The sequence below is a fragment of the Hyperoodon ampullatus genome (assembly GCF_949752795.1).
Source record: "Hyperoodon ampullatus genome assembly, chromosome: 11".
Lineage (NCBI taxonomy): Eukaryota > Metazoa > Chordata > Mammalia > Artiodactyla > Ziphiidae > Hyperoodon > Hyperoodon ampullatus.
The window spans coordinates 3,532,940-3,552,206 of NC_136924.1; the positions used below are offsets into that span (position 1 = coordinate 3,532,940).

The following is a 19,267-nucleotide window of genomic DNA, read 5'->3' on the forward strand; positions in this document are numbered from 1 at the left end:
GGCAGCGCCCACGCCCAGAGCCTTCCGCCCGCCTGCCCCGGCGCAGTGCAGCAGAGCGCGCTCCCGCTCGGGCCGGCCCGGCACGCACGCACGCGCGCAGGGACCCGTGCTCCCCGAGCGGGGAGGGGCAGGGGGGCGTCACGGGGGGAAGGGAAGGAGGAGGAGGAGGCGGCCGCGTTGCCTCCGGCGGGTCTCGAGCTCGCCCTCGCGCTCGCCCTCCGCCTTGCCCGAACCCCGCGAGGGTGAAACGCTTTCTCCCGGCATGCAGCGGGAGGAGGGATTTAACACCAAGATGGCGGACGGCCCGGATGAGTACGAGAGCGAAGCGGGCTGCGTGCCCCTTCTCCATCCAGAGGTGAGAAACGGCGCCGAGCGCGTTCCTAGCCCTGCGGTCCTCCAACCTTTCTCCCCCGGACACTCAGGGGGCGGTGGCCTGCGTGTTCGGGGTAGTGGAACGCGCGGAAGTTGGGGAGGGCGGGGAGGCAAATCCAGGCCCGAGCGCGGCTGTGAGCGGATAACGGGGGAGGAGATAGCGGGGCGGGCCCGGCCGGGGCGGGCTCTGGGACGCCGTCCCTGGCTGTGCCTGGAGGACAGAGGTGGAGATGTTGACGATTCTACTCTGTCGCCGCGCTGCTCGCGGGTGCACTGGCCGGGTGCACTGGCGGCGGGGGCCTGGTGCTGGTTTGGAACTGGACGTTAAGCCCCTAGTCCTGCTCCAAGCCTCTCGGGGCGAGAAGGAAGCGCGTCTGGTTTTGATTTCTTTTCTTTTCCTTCGCCAGAGTGAATGACGGTATCTATTCCTGCCATTTGGCTCACTGTGGGGGAGTGTAGGGGACGAACACAGTTTTTTGGCCAAAGTGATGTCCTTCCCGTGATGCCATAGGCAGCACCTCGGGCCCCCTTGTGTCGGATGTCCTTCTTTGAGCGTTTGTCCTTAAGCGATTAAGACGAGAGGTCAAAACTTTTGGGAGTAGACCCACGCTCACATTAGCTTGTCAAAGTACCGTGTTTTTTCGGGGAGGGGGGCGGGAGCCAGAGGAGAGTGCAACACGTTTCCCATCACATGAGTCTCTTCACCTGTAAGTAAACAGTGGCCCTCTCCAAGATCAGTAGCATTCTGTTAGTTTATAGCTGAGCTAGTGCTAGTTCAGGCCTGGAAGCAATTCTTGATGCGTTCCGGTTTCTAATGATCCACAGCGATGTGCGGAGGGCACCAGCAAAGCTTGCTGAAGAACTCCTGTAGTTTTTATGAGCTTAAGGGACGAAGACAATCTTTGTGTTGTAGTAGGGTGAACAAACATGGAAGTCTCTACCTGGTTATCTCGCATTAGAAAGATTCTGTTTATTTCTGGAGTTGGAATTATAGCATGCTTATATTACTTAGTATCATATAAATACAAGCACTTACCCATGTTATATGTTAATACTCATCACCTTCTCATTCATCACTTTGACTTTTCAAAAACAGTGGCACAGTTCCTTAGGAACTTGGGCCACTCTCAATGAAAAGGCTACTTTGGATTTCTGACAGAGTTCTACAGTAAAACTAAACATTGTTTTTTTGACCAAAGTGGTAAAAAAATTATCAGAATTGGCATCGGAGACATCTCTCTTTTAGTTCACACTTTAGGCCCTAAAAATAGATCAAGAAATAGACAAAGTTTTCAGATGATGCATTGAAAATGTTGCTAAGGAATATTTCTATTCATCTACTGGAAGTATTTTAAATACTTAAGTATTGATTTTAGGTATTTTAACATAACTCTTCTCTCTTCATAAACCTTTGCTTTGTGAAATAGTTCATTGTTTGCTACTTTAGGAATAATTTCAACAGGCAACAAATCCAGAAATTGATTGGTATAATGTAATGGCCTGTAGGCTTGGAATTTAGAGACCAGTCTTCAGGTTGCCATTTAATAGACTATTACTAGAAAATCAACTTCCTCATCGTTGAAAGTGGAAGTTGAAGTAGATGATATCTACCATTCCTTTTTGCTTGACAAACACAAGGTCCACTTAGTTTAGGTGTTTTGAGTCTTAAGCTCATAACTAGCAGGCCTAAGGTCTTTCTGCATTTTTCCTGTGGTTAGTTTTGCATTCACACCTGGTACAGACCTGGTGTAGTTCTGCTGCTTCCTTGCTGTTCACTCTTGGGCAAGCTACTTCCCTGAGTTTTAGCTTCATGATTTATAATAATGGGATGAAATAATAATAACTAATAAGCTAAGGATTAAGTGAGATAATATATTCTTTTTTGTTGTTAAAGTAAGCAGTATCTTCGTACTCCCTTGGAAAGAAACCTAGCAAACCTTTTTTGCTTTGGTGAGCAAATAAAATAATAGTAACTTTAACTCGTTTTTGGAGAGAACATAGACTTTTGGTCAAACTTGGGTTCCAATTCTGGATTTGTAGTAATTAGCCAAGTAACCTGAGACAGGTTCTTAATCTCTTAAAGCCTCAGTTTGTTCATCAGAAAATGGAGATGCTGCCTAGTTCACTTGGCTTTAAGGGATTAGGTGAGACTCTTTGTTGAGGTTTAAGAACTGGCACACTGTAGGTGCTCAGTTAATGTTACTCCTTTCTCCACCAGAAGGAGGGCATGTTATACATTTATTTTGATTTTGATGACTGGTGTAGAAACTTGTGTGGGTTTTAATTTAGTGGAATAGGATCTTGCAGGAACAAGTTTATTTTACTTTTTATGTTCAAATTTAACAGTGTCACAAAAATAGTTTCTCACTATTTGTTGAATAGATGAATTATTTGTGGGATAAAGAAATTAGCTATCCTTAAATCTCCTATTAGTATGCAGACTGCTCACTGTTAAAACCTTAGGGGATTATGTAATTAGATTAACAACGAACCCTTCTTTTTAGAGATATTTGCTATGAGAGAACCTTACTTTTCAATTAATTAAATAATCCATTCATTTAGTCAGTCACTTAAACATTTGTTTATCTTGAGACTTCAGTATATTTGTGGTAAATACAGTGAGAAACAGTATAGGATACTGGTCAAGAGCCAAGACTCTGGTGACAAATGGAGAATCTCGGTTCTCCCACTTACTATCATCATATGGTCAAATTACATTTTACGCTTTTGTGAAATTAGGATATTAGTACCTACCTCTTAGAGTCATTGTGAGTATTAACTAGAATAATGTTTGTAAAGCAGTCATCACAGACCTAGGCATGTAGACTGCCAAGCAAATGTAAAGGGCTCTGACATATAGTGAGTACTGATGCTGTTGACTTTGTTTTCTGATGAAATAAGATTGTTTTATTTTAATGGAAGAAATTAGAGTTTATTTGGAAAAAGATAAACTGATTATCAGGGGATTAGGGTGCTAATCCCAGCTCTTCCATTTTAGGCTAGTGGACATTTAAACTACACTTAGTTTCTTTGCTTTTAAGATAAAGAGGCTAGACTGGACGCTCTCTTCAGATTTCCTTAAACTCTAATGCTCTGTTGTATGTTGTGATTTTTCAAGATTGATAGGCTTGAGCATCTATCTACTAGATGCATAGCACTGTACTAGGTTATATGGGTGAAAATAAAATAAATAGAATAGCTTCTGCTCTCCAGAAGTTAATGATCCAGTTGGAAAGATGTCAGAATACAAATAAGTGCTGAAATGAGAAGTGTAGCCTGTAAGTAGGTTCGGATTCCTGTTATCTAGAATGGTTAGAAGTAAAACTTCAGCAGAGATAAAGACCATATGTTGGTCTACAGATCCAGCTGGCTTGCTGTCACCAGCCTTCCGTTTCACTCACTAGTACGTCCTCAGTAAGCCTTCTCTGCTCTTTCATAGAATGAGGCCACAGTACTCCCTTCAGCCAGAGTATTATTATAAGAGCTCTCTGTCTCAGCAAGGTCTGACTCACAGAGCTTTGAACTGGATTGCCTAGATTACCTGGGGCTTTCATCTCTTGCTTGCTTCCTTTTTTACCTCAATTTCAGACTTCTATTACTGCCTTTTCTCTAGTGTCTCATTTTTTTTTAATGGTAACTTTTTTGCTTCACATTAAATTTGTCCATATTCATATCTCATTTTTTTTGTTTAGAATATTAAACTGAAGAACTACTACATCTCCTGTCTTTACAGATTTAAAAAAATCTATTTTTTGAAACTTTTCTTTAAAGTGATTTTGCCTTTTTCCATTACTGATTTTTTTTGCCCTTTTATATAGAGATGTACATGTGTACACATATATAAATTAACTCATTTGTTTTCGTGAAGCAGATAGAAAGTTACTTTGAAAATTACTTTTCTTTTCCTGATAGATTGCTGGCACACTCTTTCCTTTCAAAACATACCTTTCTGTCAGGCTTTAGGATCTGATGCCTTTTTTATTCAGCAAAAATGCTATAGGCCATATACTTGTAATTTAGATTTAAAAATACTATACCCTAAGCATAGTAACTACTGAGTCAATATATAAAAATGAAAATGCAACTAATTGGTGACCTCATGGATTGTGGCAAAGCCAAAGTTGAAAATTACTGACCTGTAGAACCAAAAAATTATATTTGATTGTGAGAAATGCCATTTTACTGTTTTGACATCTTTGTTTTGTTTCGATCCCTATTTTTATTTAATTTGTGAGACCTATCCTAAAAGTATTTATTAAGAGAGGACTGTGGAGTGGGTAAATATAAGAGGATGCAGGTTAAAAGTGAGAGTGCTGGTGTTTGGCTGCTTGAGTTCAAATCCTAGTTTTGTGCTTACTAGCTTTGTGACTCTAGGCAAGTTATTGAACTGTGTTCCAATTTTCCAGACTAAAATGGGAGTATAATAGCTCCTACCCCATGAAGCTGTCGTGAAGATGAAATGAGAGAATATATGTAAAGTTCTATGTCTGGCACTTAGTAACGCAACACATGTTAGCTATTAATGCTATGATTAGTTATTAATATCTCAAGCAATAGTAGTATACATATATTAGATATTGAGGCAACTGTCTAGGTAGCTAAGATAACGAAGATTGGTTGTCTGGGGTTTGAGGAGAGGACAGGCAGAGTACTCTTTATTATAAGCCTTTTTTGCACTATTTAATGTTCTTAAAGATGTGTGCTTTGATATGAGGAGTGTTTGTTGAGCATCTCAGTATGGTCTTGATGCTTTGATAGCCATAGAGTAATGAGGAATACAGAATAAGGCATTGTAAAATAACAAAAGATGAATTGGAGACATTCAGATCCCTCAGGATAGATGAGCGTGTGTGTGTATGTGTGTGTGTATTTTGTTAAAATTTAAAATGCATTGTGGACCTCCTTTCCTCTAGAGAGTATCCTAAGGGTGTGTTAGGGTAGTTAGGGTTGGTTAGTCATTTAAAGTGTCTTGATGTACTGTGCTTTTAACAGAACTCCCAACAGCCACATAATCCAGAAAGATGTTATTTCAATATCAGGGTTATGTGAAATTCTCTTTCAAAGCCTCATCTATTTCTAATATTATTTTATGATTAGATTCTATTACAGATAGGTAATTCAAGAATAAAATATCAAATCGTTTGGGCTTCCCTGGTGGCGCAGTGGTTGGGAGTCCGCCTGCCGATGCAGGGGACGCAGGTTCGTGCCCCGGTCCGGGAAGATCCCACATGCCGCAGAGCAGCTGGGCCCGTGAGCCATGGCCGCTGAGCCTGCGCGTCCGGAGCCTGTGCTCCGCAACGGGAGAGGCCACAACAGTGAGAGGCCCGCGTACCGCAAAAAAAAAAAAAAAAAATCAAATAGTTTAAGCTTTGGAATTTAAAAAGTTGATTCAGAGCAGTATTATATTTATAAAATATGCAAGTAAAATTCTCACCCAGTGCAATAATTATCCATTTGTATGATGATATCTTCTGTTAAATTCTCCTTAAAATAGAGCTACAGGCAGCTAATTTGAAAGTAGAGTGAAACTTGAGCCTTCTTTAAATGAGATATCATGAAGAACTTAATTTCCTGAATTATAGCAGGTTAACAGAATATTTTTGATTTTTATCTCAATTGGTGTTGAAAATTTTCCAAATGAATTACTCTACTTTCTAGGGTTAATACATACTAAATATTGATAGAATCTTTCTTTGATAAATCAGAATATTATAGTGTCCTAGGCTCATCTTTCTGATCACTGATAATTATTGTTGAGGAGATGGAAATGATAGGGCTAAATGTACCTGAAGGGGTTTCTTTGTATATATGTCAGATAACTTGTGTTTTTATCAGTTTTTTTTTTTTCCGGTACGCGGGCCTCTCACTGTTGTGGCCTCTCCCGTTGCGGAGCACAGGCTCCGGACGCGCAGGCTCAGCGGCCATGGCTCACGGGCCCAGCCGCTCCGCGGCATATGGGATCCTCCCAGACCAGGGCTCGAACCCGTGTCCCCTGCATTAGCAGGCAGATTCTCAACCACTGCGCCACCAGGGAAGCCCTATCAGTTGTTTTATACTAAGAAAAATCAAGTGAAAAATACTGTTAATTACTGATTGAGATGTTACTGTACCCTCATTCAGTTTTTTAAAATGTGTGTGTGTGTGTGTGTGTGTGTGTGTGTGTGTGATGAACATCTGTTAATTTATGAAGGATGAACAAAACTGGTGACCAAAACTATCCCCATTATCATTAAAATAAATGAGAGAATGAACGAATGAACAAACCCTTTTGTGAGCTGAAGAAGTTGCTTGTCTTGTTAGTTAGAATCCTTGGATTGCAGATGTCACCAACCTTTTAAAAATCTACTTGGGCAAAAAAGGGAATTTACTGGTCCACATAACCCAAACTCAGGATGGCAGGGGTGCAGTTGGGCTCAAGGATAATTGGATCCTGAGCTGAGAACGTCACCAAGACAGTCTTCTCTCTCTCCTCATCTCTGCCCTTCAGCTTCATTTTCTCCTAATGCAGAGTAGCTTCTTTCTTCTGTGTAGTGGGGACATGGTCACATCTCAGCTGACCATTAGAGAGGGACTGCATGTCTTTCCTTTTTCCACATTGGAAAGCGGCAGTGTGTCCACTCCTGTGACCATGGGAGAGGGTCTGAACTTTGCCAAGCTACCTTGCTTGGAGTTGGAGGAGGAGCAGTTTCCTTAAAGCAGGAATGCTAGCAGGGAAACTGTTTCTGTCCTCTGTAGTCTTAGTACTGTTTGTTTGCTTTGTGCCAGTCTTCTAGTTTTTTACATACTTTGAGATGCTGTAATTACACTGCACTCATTGTTAACAGTAAATGTTCTAGTTGAGCTACTGAATAGCATGCTGCATGAATAATCTAGACCAAGGTTGGGAAACTTTCTCTGTAAAGGCCAGATAGTAAGAATTTTCAAGTTTGTGGGCCATGTAGTCTCTGTAGCAACTACTCAGCTCTGTGGTGTTGTATGAAAGCAGCTGTAGACAATATGGAAATGAAGGGGTGTGCTGTGTTTCAATAAAACTTAATATATAAAATCAGGTGCTGGGCCAGATTTGAACTGTGGACTCTATTTGCCAGCCCTGATCTAGATAATACATAGGAACTCCAAGAAATTTATGTTAAAATATATGAGATTTCAGTGTGTTAAATCCCATTAACCACTGGTGTGAAATAACTTCATCAGAACTAGATTTGCATGGTCCATGGGTTGGGTAAAGTAAGAATGTATATGTGTGTGTGTATTAGAACCTTATGGAGAACTTTGTTAGAATACACGTGTTTCCATATACACCTCTCACAGTTTCTAATTTACTATTTGGGTTTGTGGTACGTATGTTTTGAAAAACTTTCAGAGGTGATTCTGATAATCCCATACTTCATCCTCCCCTCTCTGATATGCACTTGATGTGTGGGAAAAGTTTTATTACTTTTTTCTTTTTACACAAGGAGGAGGAAAGTAGCTAATTTTACATTTAAGGTATGAGGCATTGTATTGTGTGCTTTTCATGTTATCTCCTCAATCTGATGGATAATCACAATGGTAATTGCTAACAGTTACCAAATTATAACTGAACTAGCCACTGTCCTAAACAGTTTTGCTTATATATTCATTCATTTAATTCTCACACCTTTTTTAATACCTTTTTTTTTTTTTTTTTTTTACAAATGAGAGGATTGAGGCATAGAGAGAGGGTAAGTAACTTGCTGATAAGTGGCAGAACTGAATTAGAATCCAGGTTCAAACTGCTTGAATCCAGTTGCCCATTTTGTATTGTGATAGTGATGATACAGAGTGGATTGAGTAGTTAGCTGTGATGGCAAAAGTCCTCATTTATTGGAAAAAATATTTTTAATAGACTATTTTTTAGAGTAGCTTGAGGTTCACAGCAACGTTGAGCAGAAAGTACAGAGAATTCCCACACACCCTGCGCCAGCAACTTGCCTGGAGGTGGCACATTTGTTAACAGGTGATGAACCTGTGTTGACACATCATTGTCACCCAAAGTCTGTACTTTACCTTAGGGTTCACTTTCGGGGTTTTTTTTTTTTTGCGGTACGAGGGCCTCTCACTGTTCTGGCCTCTCCCGTTGCGGAGCACAGGCTCCGGACATGCAGGCTCAGCGGCCATGGCTCACGGGCCCAGCCGCTCCGCGGCATGTGGGATCTTCCCGGACTGGGGCACGAACTCGTGTCCCCTGCATCGGCAGGCGGACTCCCAACCCCTGCGCCACCAGGGAAGCCCCACTTTTGGGTTTTAATATGGGTTTTGACAAATGTATAAGGACATGTATCCACTATTACACAATAGTTTCACTACCCTAAATCCTTTGTGTTCCGCCTGCTCATCTCTCCCTCTCTGCTAACTCTGGCAACCACTGATCTTTTTGCTGTCTCCATAGTTTTCCCTTTACCATAATGTCATGTACAACTGTACATGTTGATCCTTGAACAACACTTGTTTGCACTGTGTGGATCCACTTATGCACGGATTTTTTTCAGTGGTAAATACTACAGTACTATGTGCATCTTACAATCAACAGCATCTTTGATTCTGAGGAATCCTGCCTCTACATAAAGTTTAGAATGGCACTTGACACGTAGAGTTAGCCATCATCTGTTTTGTAATCTTTCCTTTCTTTCTGCCGTTCAAGGTTATGAGAGAGAATTGTAGCAGATTGTTAAATCTATTTCTACCTTGGAGATTTTATCTCCCTTCACTGTAATTATAAATACTCATTAATCTTCATTCATAATTCTGTAACTATGATCATGAATAAACTGTAGACATTATTTTCTAAGGAAATTTTGCTTTCTGATAGAACACTTGATATAAATATCCCGATCTTACAGCTGTTTATGTAAGAAGTTAATTAACTTGATTTCATAAGTTCCCATTATTTATACTTATTTTTTCCTTATTTGTCTCCTTTTTCCAGTGGGTAATTGTATGTTACTAAGTCCAAAAAAAGGCCACACTTGGGAAAAAAATTGACAAACTAGAATCTAGCAGACCAAATAAAAACTTAAACTTTCTGAAATATCCTAACATGTGATTTATTTTGTATTGTTGAATAGTATATGAATTATCAAGGTATCAAATTTAAATTCTAGCATGGGCTTTTGGCTTTTAAAAGAAAGCAGCACAGAATTATTGTCAAAAAAATTTAAATAGTACAGAAGGCTATATAGTAGAAGGTAAAAGCATATATAAATGTATATTTCATATACACACTTATATACATTTATTTCCTTGTTTTTGTTACATAAATGGTATCATACAATGTTATACAATTTATATTTTTTCTGAATACACTTTGGCCATAGTTTCATCTTAGCGTATGATGATCTTTCCCATTCTTTGTAATGTCTTGACCTGCCTTGTCCAATATGGTAGCCACCAATGACATGTGGCTATTTAAATTTAAATTGATTAAAATGAATAAAATAAAAAATTGAGCTTTTCAGTCATATTAGTCACATTTTAAGTGTTTATTAGCCATGTGTGGCTAGTGACTACTGTTTTAGACAGCACAGAAATACAGAATATATCAGTAATTGCAGAAAGTTGTGGGACAACACTGGTCTGGACAGTTTTTTAAAAATTTATGTCTTTTAAAAATATTTTTTACTACATAACTATTTTTATTGAGACATATTGTATTTATAAGTTGCACATATTTTAAATGTTTAAGTTGATGACTTTCTTTGAATTAAAATCTTTTATATGGAGATAATTGTAGATTCATATGTAGTTGTAAGAAAAAATGCAGAGAGAGCCTGTGTACCCTTTACCCAGATTTTCCCAATGGTAACACCTTGCAAAATTATAATACGACATCCGGGAGATTGATATTGAATCAGTGAAGTTACAGAATATTTCTATCCCCACAAAGATCTTTCATATTGCTTTGTGTGTGTACCCATACCAATCTATTCTCCCATTTCTATAATTCTGTAATTTTAAGAATGTTATTTAACTGGAATCGTGTTGTGTGTATCCCTGTGGGACTGGCTTTTTTCATTCAGCGTAATACTTTGGAGATTCGTCCAGGTTTTAGCATGTATCAGTAGTTCATTCCTTTTTATTACTGGTAGTATGTTGGATGTACCACAGTTTATTTAACTATTTACCCATTGATGGACATCTGTGTTGTTTCCAGTTCTTGGTTATTATAAATAAAGCTGCTTTAAATATTCGTGTAAAGGTCTTTGTGTAAACATAAGTTTTTGTTTCTCTAGAATAAATGCCCAGGAGTGCAATTACTGGGTCATATGATAGTTGTGTGTTAATATTTTTAAGAAACTGTCAACCTGTTTTCTGGAGTGGCTGTACATTTTACATTACAACCAGCGGTATATGAGTAATCTGATCTCTCTGCATCTCCTTAGCCCATTGTAATAGGTATGTGATGATAAGTCATTGTGTTATTAATTTACATTTCCCTAATGGCTAATGATGCTGACTTTGTTTTCATGTGTTTATTTGCCATCTATATATCCTCCTGGGTTAAATGTCTCTGTGTGTCTGTATTAGTTTGCCAGGGCTGCCATAACAAAATACCACATATGGAGTGGCTTAAATAATGGAAATTTATTTTCTCACAGTTCTGGAGGCTAGGAATCCAAGAACAACGTGTTGGCAGGTTTGGTTTCTTCTGAGGTCTTACTCTGCTTAACAGATGGCAGCCCTCTTGCTGTGTCCTCAGCATGGTTTCTCCATTGTGTATATGCATCTCTGGTGTCTGTGTGTCCAAATTTCCTCTTCCTCTGAGGACACCAGTCACACTGGATTAGGGCCCACCCTGATGACTTCATTTTAACTTGATTCCCTCTGTAAAGGGCCTAGCTCCAAATACGTTCACATTCTGAGGTACTAGAAGTTAGGGCTTCAACAGATGGATTTGGGGGGACACAATTCAGCCCATAACAGTATCTTTTGCCAATTTTTAAAAAATGGATTGTTTATTTTACTGTTGAGTTTTGAGAAGTTTGTGTTTTCATTTTTGGTTTTTAGTACCCTAGACACTAGTCTTTTGTTGTGGTTTGCAAATATTTTCTCCCAGTCTGTAGCTTGTCTGTTCATCCTCATAACAGGGTCTTTCTCAGAGCATAAATTTAAATTTTGATGAATTTCAGTTTATAAATTTTTTCTTTTATGGATTGTGCTTTTTATGTCAAGTTTAAGATCTCTTTGCCTAGCTATAGATCCAAGAGTTTTTTTGCCTTTTTCTTTTTTAAACAGTTTATGGTTTTACATGTAACATTTAAGTTTAAGTTCAGGATCAATTTTGAATTACATTTTGTATAAATTGTGAGAATTAGGTTGAACTTCATTTTTTCTCTCCCTTTAAATGTCCAAACTACTCCAGCACTATTTGTTGAAAAGCTTATCGTTCCTCCATTGAATTGCTTTTACATTGTTGTCAAAGATCAGGTGAACATATTTGTATGTTTTTATTTCTGGGTTCTGTCTTCTGTTTCATTGATCTGTGTGTTTATCTCTCAGCCAGTACGACACAATCTTGATAATTGGAGCTATATAATAGGTCTTGAAATTGAGTAGACTCCTTCCTACGATTCTTTTTTTTTTAAATTATTTTGCCTGTTTTAGTTGCTTTCACATATAAATTTTATTTATTTTTAGTGTTTATTTAAAAAAATTTTTTATTGGATTATAACTGCTTTACAATGTTGTGTTGTGTTAGTTTTTGCTGTACAATAAAGTGAATCAGCTGTATGTATACCTATATCCCCTCCCTCTTGGACCTCCCTCCCACCCCCCCACCCCACCCATCTAGGTCGTCAGAGAGCACCGAGCTGAGCTTCCTGTGCTTTTATAGCATGTTCCCACTAGCTGTCTATTTTACACATGGTAGTGTATATATGCAGTCCTAATCTCCCAATTCGTCCCACCCTCCCTTTCCTCCCCGTGTCCATAGGTCTGTTCTCTAAATCTGTGTCTCTATTCCTGCCCTGCAAATAGGTTCATCTGTACCATTTTTCTAGAGTCCACATATATGTGTTAATATATGATATTTGTTTTTCTCTTTCTGGCTTACTTCACTCTGTATGACAAACTCTAGGTCCATCCACATCTCTACAAATGACCCAATTTCATTTCTTTTTATGGCTGAGTAATATTCCATTGTATATATGTACCACATCTTCTTTATCCATTCATCTGTCATTGGACATTTAGGTTGTTTTCTTGTCCTGACTATTGTAAGTAGTAATGCAATGAACATTGGGGTACATATGTCCTTTTGAGTTATGGTTTTCTCAGGGTATATGCCCAGGAGTGGGACTGCTGGGTCACATGGTAGTTCTCTTTTTAGTTTTTTAAGGAACCTCCATACTGTTCTCCATAGTGGCTGTATCAATTTACATTCCCACCAACAGTACAAGAGGGTTCTCTTTTCTTCACATCCTCACCAGCATTTATTGTTTGTAGATCTTTGGATGATGGCCCTTCTGACTGGTGTGAGGTGATACCTCATGGTAGTTTTGATTTCCATTTCTCTAATAATTAGTGATGTTGAGCATCCTTTTATGTGCCCCTTGGCCATTTGTCTGTCCTCCTTGAAGAGATGTCTGTTTAGGTCTTCCATCCATTTTTTTTTTAACAAAATTATTTATTTTATTTATTTATTTTTGGCTGCATTGCGTCTTTGTTGCTGTGCGCGGGCTTTCTCTAGTTATGGTGAGTGGGGGGCTACTCTTTGTTACAGTGCGCGGGCTTCTCATTGCGGTGGCTTCTCTTGTTGCAGAGCTCGGGCTCTAGGCACACAGGCTTCAGTAGTTGTGGCACACAGGCTTCAGTAGTTGTGGCACACAGGCTCAGTAGTTGTGACTCATGTGGCTCGCAGGCTCTACAGCGCAGGCTCAGTAGTTGTGACTCATGGGCTTAGTTGCTCTGCAGCATGTGGGATCTTCCCAGACCAGGGCTTGAACCTGTGTCCCCTGCATTGGCAGGCAGATTCTTAACCACTGTGCCACCAGGGAAGCCCTGCCCATTTTTTGATTGGGTTGTTTTTTCTGACATTGAGCTCCATGAACTGTTTGTATATTTTGGAGGTTAATCCTTTGTCCGTTGCTTTGTTTGCAAATATTTTCTCCCATTCTGAGGGTTGTCTTTTGGTCTTGTTTATGGTTTCCTTTGCTGTGCAAAAGCTTTTAAGTTTCATTAGGTCTCATTTGTTTATTTTTGTTACTGTAGGAGGTGGGTCAAAAAAGATCTTGCTGTGGTTTATGTCAAAGAGTGTTTTTCCTATGTTTTCCCCTAAGAGTTTTATAGTATCCCCTCTTACATTTAGGTCTTTAATCCATTTTGAGTTTATTTTTGTGTATGGTGTTAGGGAGTGTTCTAATTTCATTCTTTTACATGTAGCTGTCCAGTGTTCCCAGCACTGCTTATTGAAGAGGCTGTCTTTTCTCCATTTTATATTCTTGCCTCCTTTGTCATAAATTAGGTGACCATATGTACATGGGTTTACCTCTGGGCTTTCTACCCTGTACCATTGATCTATATTGCTGTTGTTGTGCCAGTACCATACTGTCTTGATTGCTGTAGCTTTGTAGTATAGTTTGAAGTCGGGGAGCCTGATTCCTCCAGCTCTGTTTTTCTTTCTCAAGATTGCTTTGGCTATTCAGGGTCTTTTGTGTTTCCATACAAATTGTAAAATTTTTGGTTCTACTTCTGTGAAGAATGCAATTGGCAATTTGATAGAGATTGCATTGGCTCTGTAGATTGCTTTGGATAGTATAGTCATTTTCACAATATTGATTCTTCCAATCCAAGAACATGGTATATCTCTCCATCTCTTTGTGTCATCTTTAATTTCTTTCATCAGTGTTTTATAGTTTTCGGAGTACAGGTCTTTTGCCTCCTTAGGTAGCTTATTCTAGGTATTTTATTCTTTTTGTTGCAGTGGTAAAGGGGATTATTTCCTTAATTTCTCTTTCTGATCTTTCGTTGTTAGTGTACAGGAATGCAAGAGATTTCTTGGCATTAATTTTGTGTCCTGTAACTTTACCAGATTCATTGATTAGCTCTAGTAGTTTTCTGGTGGCATCTTTAGGATTCTCTATGTATAGTATCATGTCATCTGCAAACAATGACAGCTTTACTTCTTTTCCAATTTGGATTCCTTTTATTTCTTTTTCTTCTCTGATTGCCATGGCTAGGACTTCCAAACTATGTTGAATAAGAGTGGTGAGAGTGGACATCCTTGTCTTGTTCCTGATCTTAGAGGAAATGCTTTCAGTTTTTTCACCATTGAGAATGATGTTTGCTGTGGGTTTGTCATGTATGGCCTTTATTATGTTGAGTAGGTTCCCTGTATGCCCACTTTCTGGAGAGTTTTTATCATAAATGGGAATTTTATTGAATTTTGTCAGAAGCTTTTTCTGCATCTATTGAGATGATCATATGGTTTTTATTCTTCAGTTTTTAATATGGTGTATCACATTAATTGATTTGTGTATATTGAAGAATGCTTCCATTCCTGGGACAAATCCCACTTGATCATTGTGTATAATCTTTTCAGTGTGTTGTTGAATTCTGTTTGCTAGTATTTTGTTGAGGATTTTTGCATCTATGTTCATCAGTGATATTGGCCTGTAGTTTTCTTTCTTTGTGACATCCTTGTCTGGTTTTGGTATCAGGGTGATGGTGGCCTCGTAGAATGAGTTTGGGAGTGCTCCTCCCTCTGCTATACTTTGGAAGAGTTTGAGAAGGATAGGTGTTAGCTCTTCTCTAAATGTTTGATAGAATTCGCCTGTGAAGCCATCTGGTCCTGGGCTTTTGTTTGTTGGAAGATTTTTAATTACAGTTTCAATTTCAGTGCTTGTGATTGGTCTGTTCATATTTTCTATTTCTTCCTGATTCAGTCTTGGCAGATTGTGCATTTCTAAGAATTTGTTCATTTCTTCCGGGTTGTCCATTTTATTGGCATAGAGTTGCTTGTAGTAATCTCTCATGATCCTCTGTATTTCTGCAGTGTCAGTTGTTACTTCTCCTTTTTCATTTCTAATTCTATTGATTTGAGTCTTCTCCCTTTTTTTCTTGCTGAGTCTGGTTCATGGTTTATCAATTTTGTTTTTCTTCTCAAAGAACCAGCTTTTAGTGTTATTGATCTTTGCTACCGTTTCCTTCATTTCTTCTTTCATTTATTTCTGATCTGATCTTTATGATTTCTTTCCTTCTGCTAACTTTGGGGTTTTTTTGTTCTTCTTTCTCTCATTGCTTTAGATGCAAGGTTAGGTTGTTTATTTGAGATGTTTCCTGTTTCTTAAGGTAGGATTGTATTGCTATAAACTTCCCTCTTAGAACTGCTTTTGCTGCATCCCATAGGTTTTGGGTCGTTGTGTCTCCATTGTCATTTGTTTCTAGGTATTTTTTGATTTCCTCTTTGATTTCTTTAGTGATCACTTTGTGATTAAGTAGTGTATTGTTTAGCCTCCATGTGTTTGCATTTTTTACAGATCTTTTCCTGTAATTGATATCTAGTGTCATAACGTTGTGGTTGGAAAAGATACTTGGTACAATTTCAATTTTCTTAAATTTACCAAGGCAAGATTTGTGACCCAAGATATGATCTATCCTGGAGAATGTTCCATGAGCACTTGAGAAAAATGTGTATTCTGTTGTTTTTGGATGGAATGTCCTATAAATATCGATTAAGTCCATCCTGTTTAATGTATCATTTAAAGCTTGTGTCTCCTTATTTATTTTCATTTTGGATGATCTGTCCATTGGTGAAAGTGGGGTGTTAAAGTCCCCTACTATGAATGTGTTACTGTCAATTTCCCCTTTTATGGCTGTTAGCATTTGCCTTATGTATTGAGGTGCTCCTGTGTTGGGTGCATAAATACTTACAATTGTTATATCTTCTTCTTGGATCGATCCCTTGATCATTATGTAGCGTCCTTTGTCTCTTGTAATCATCTCTATTTTAAAGTCTATTTTGTCTGATATGAGAATTGCTACTCCAGCTTTCTTTTGATTTCCATGTGCATGGAATATCTTTTTCCATCCCCTTACTTTCAGTCTGTATGTGTCCCTAGGTCTGAAGTGGGTCTCTTGTAGACAGCATATATATGGGTCTTGTTTTTGTATCCATTCAGCCACTCTGTGTCTTTTGGTGGGAGCATTTAGTCCATTTACATTTAAGGTAATTATTGATATGTATGTTCCTATTCCCATTTTCTTAATTGTTTTGGGTTCGTTATTGTAGGTCTTTTCCTTCTGTTGTGTTTCTTGCCTAGAGAAGTTCCTTTAGCATTTGTTGTAAAGCTGGTTTGGTGGTGCTGAAGTCTCTCAGCTTTTGCTTGTCTGTAAACGTTTTAATTTCTCCATCAAATCTGAATGAGATCCTTGCTGGGTAGAGTAATCTTGGTTGCAGGTTTTTCTCCTTCATCACCTTAAGTATGTCCTGCCAGTCCCTTCTGGCTTGCAGAGTTTCTGCTGAAAGATCAGCTGTTAACCTGATGGGGATTCCCTTGTGTGTTATTTGTTGTTTTTGCCTTGCTGCTTTTAATATGTTTTCTTTGTATTTAATTTTTGACAGTTTGATTAATATATGTCTTGGCGTATTTCTCCTTGGATTTATCCCGTATGGGACTCTCTGTGCCTCCTGGATTTGACTATTTCCTTTCCCATATTAGGGAAGTTTTCAACTATAATCTCTTCAAATATTTTCTCAGTCCCTTTCTTTTTCTCTTCTTCTTCTGGAACCCCTATAATTCGAATGTTGGTGCATTTAATGTTGTCCCAGAGGTCTCTGAGACTGTCCTCAGTTCTTTTCATTCTTTTTTCTTTCTTCTGCTCTGCAGTAGTTATTTCCACTATTTTATCTTCCACGTCACTTATCCGTTCTTCTGCCTCAGTTATTCTGCTATTGATCCCATCTAGAGTATTTTTCATTTCATTTATTGTGTTTTTAATCGATGCTTGATTCATCTTTAGTTCTTCTAGGTCATTGTTAACTGTTTCTTGCATTTTGTCTCTTCTATTTCCAAGATTTTGGATCATCTTTTCTATCATTATTCTTAATTCTTTTTCAGGTAGACTGCCTATTTCCTCTTCATTTGTTACGTCTGGTGGGTTTTTATCTTGCTCCTTCTCCTGCTGTGTGTTTTTCTGTCTTCTCATTTTGCTTATCTTACTGTGTTTGGGGTCTCCTTTTTGCAGGCTGCAGTTTTGTAGTTCCCGTTGTTTTTGGTGTCTGTCCCCAGTGGCTAAGGTTGGTTCAGTGGGTTGTGTAGGCTTCCTGGTGGAGGGGACTAGTGCCTGTGTTCTGGTGGATGAGGCTGGATCTTGTCTTTCTGGTGGGCAGGTCCACGTCTGGTGGTGTGTTTTGGGGTGTCTGCAGACTTTTTATGATTTTAGGCAGCCTCTCTGCTAATGGGTGGCATTGTGTTCCTGTCTTTCTAGTTGTTTGGCATAGGGTGTCCAGCACTGTAGCTTGCTGGTCGTTGAGTGAAGCTGGGTGCTGGTGTTGAGATGGAGATCTCTGGAAGATTTTTGCCATTTGATATTATGTGGAGCTGGGAGGTCTCTTGTGGACCAGTGTCCTGAAGTTGGCTCTCCCACCTCAGAGGCACAGCACTGACTCCTGGCTCCTCGATTTGGGATGATTTGTTGTCTATTCATGTATTCCACAGATGCAGGGTACATCAAGTTGATTATGGAGCTTTAATCCGCTGCTTCTGAGGCTGCTGGAAGAGATTCCCCTTTCTCTTCTTTGTTCTCACAGCTCCCGGGTCTCAGCTTTGGATTTGGCCCCGCCTCTCCATGTAGGTCGCCGGAGGGCATCTGTTCTTCGCTCAGACAGGACAGGGTTAAAGGAGCAGCCGCTTCGGGGACTCTGGCTCACTCAGGCCACGGGGCAGGGAGGGGCACGGAGTGCGGGGCGAGCCTGCAGCGGCAGAGGCCGGCGTGATGTTGCAGCAGCCCAAGGCGCGCCGTGCATTCTCCCAGGGAAGCCGTCCCTGGATCCCAGGACCCCGGCAGTGACGGGCTGCACAGACTCCCCGGAAGGGGGCGGTGGACAGTGACCTGCGCTTGCACACAGGCCTCGTGTTGGCGGCAGCAGCCCCAGCGTCCCACGCCCGTCTCTGGGCTCCGCGCGTTCAGCCGCGCCTCGCGCCCGTCTCTGGAGCTCCTTTAAGCAGCGCTCTTAATCCTCTCTCCTCGCGAACCAGGAAACCAAGAGGGAAGAAAAAGTCTCTTGCCTCTTCGGCAGCTCCTGACGTTTTCCCGGACTCCCTCCCGGCTAGCTGTGGCGCATTAGCCCCTTCAGGCTGTGTTCACGCCGCCAGCCCCAGTCCTCTCCCTGCGCTCCGACCGAAGCCCGAGCCTCAGCTCCCAGCGCCGCCTGCCCCGGCGGGCGAGCAGACAAGCCTCTCGGGCTGGTGAGTGTCGGTTGGCACCGGTCCTCTGTGCGGGAATCTCTCCGCTTTGCCCTACCCAGGTACGTGGGGAGTTTCTTGCCTTTTGGGAGGTCTGAAGTCTTCTGCCAGCGTTCAGTAGGTGTCCTGTAGGAGTTGTTCCACGTGTAGCTGTATTTCTGGTGTATCTGTGGGGAGGAAGGTGATCTCCGCGTCTTACTCTTCCGCCATCTTCCCCGGAAGTCTTCTTTTCTTTCTTTCTTTTTTTTTTTTTTTTAAGGAGAGGGAGAAAAATATACATATAGGCATTTGTTCATGAAATGTCTGTGGAAGGAAAAAAAGTGTGCCAGATTTATTGTTACAAGTATGTATATACGTATAGATTAATACTAGAAGGAAATGAAGTGAAAACCAGTTTTTAGTGAAGCTAGAAGGTGATGAACATTTTCCTAGTCTAAAATTTGTTGGAAGCAAGCAAAGTGAATTTGATAGTT

General features: G+C 40.1%; 1 protein-coding gene across 1 annotated transcript in view; it reads left to right on the forward strand.

Annotated features, from left to right (window-relative positions):
* Positions 1-262: 262 nt before the first annotated feature.
* Positions 263-19,267, forward strand: part of ZDHHC17 (zDHHC palmitoyltransferase 17) — a gene marked incomplete at both ends in the record, with an annotated part of 93,212 nt that continues 74,207 nt past the window's right edge. Inside the window, one exon of the mRNA XM_079714285.1 lies at positions 263-355. Coding sequence (XP_079570411.1) covers positions 263-355 — 93 coding nt within the window. The remainder of the gene's footprint in view (positions 356-19,267) is intronic.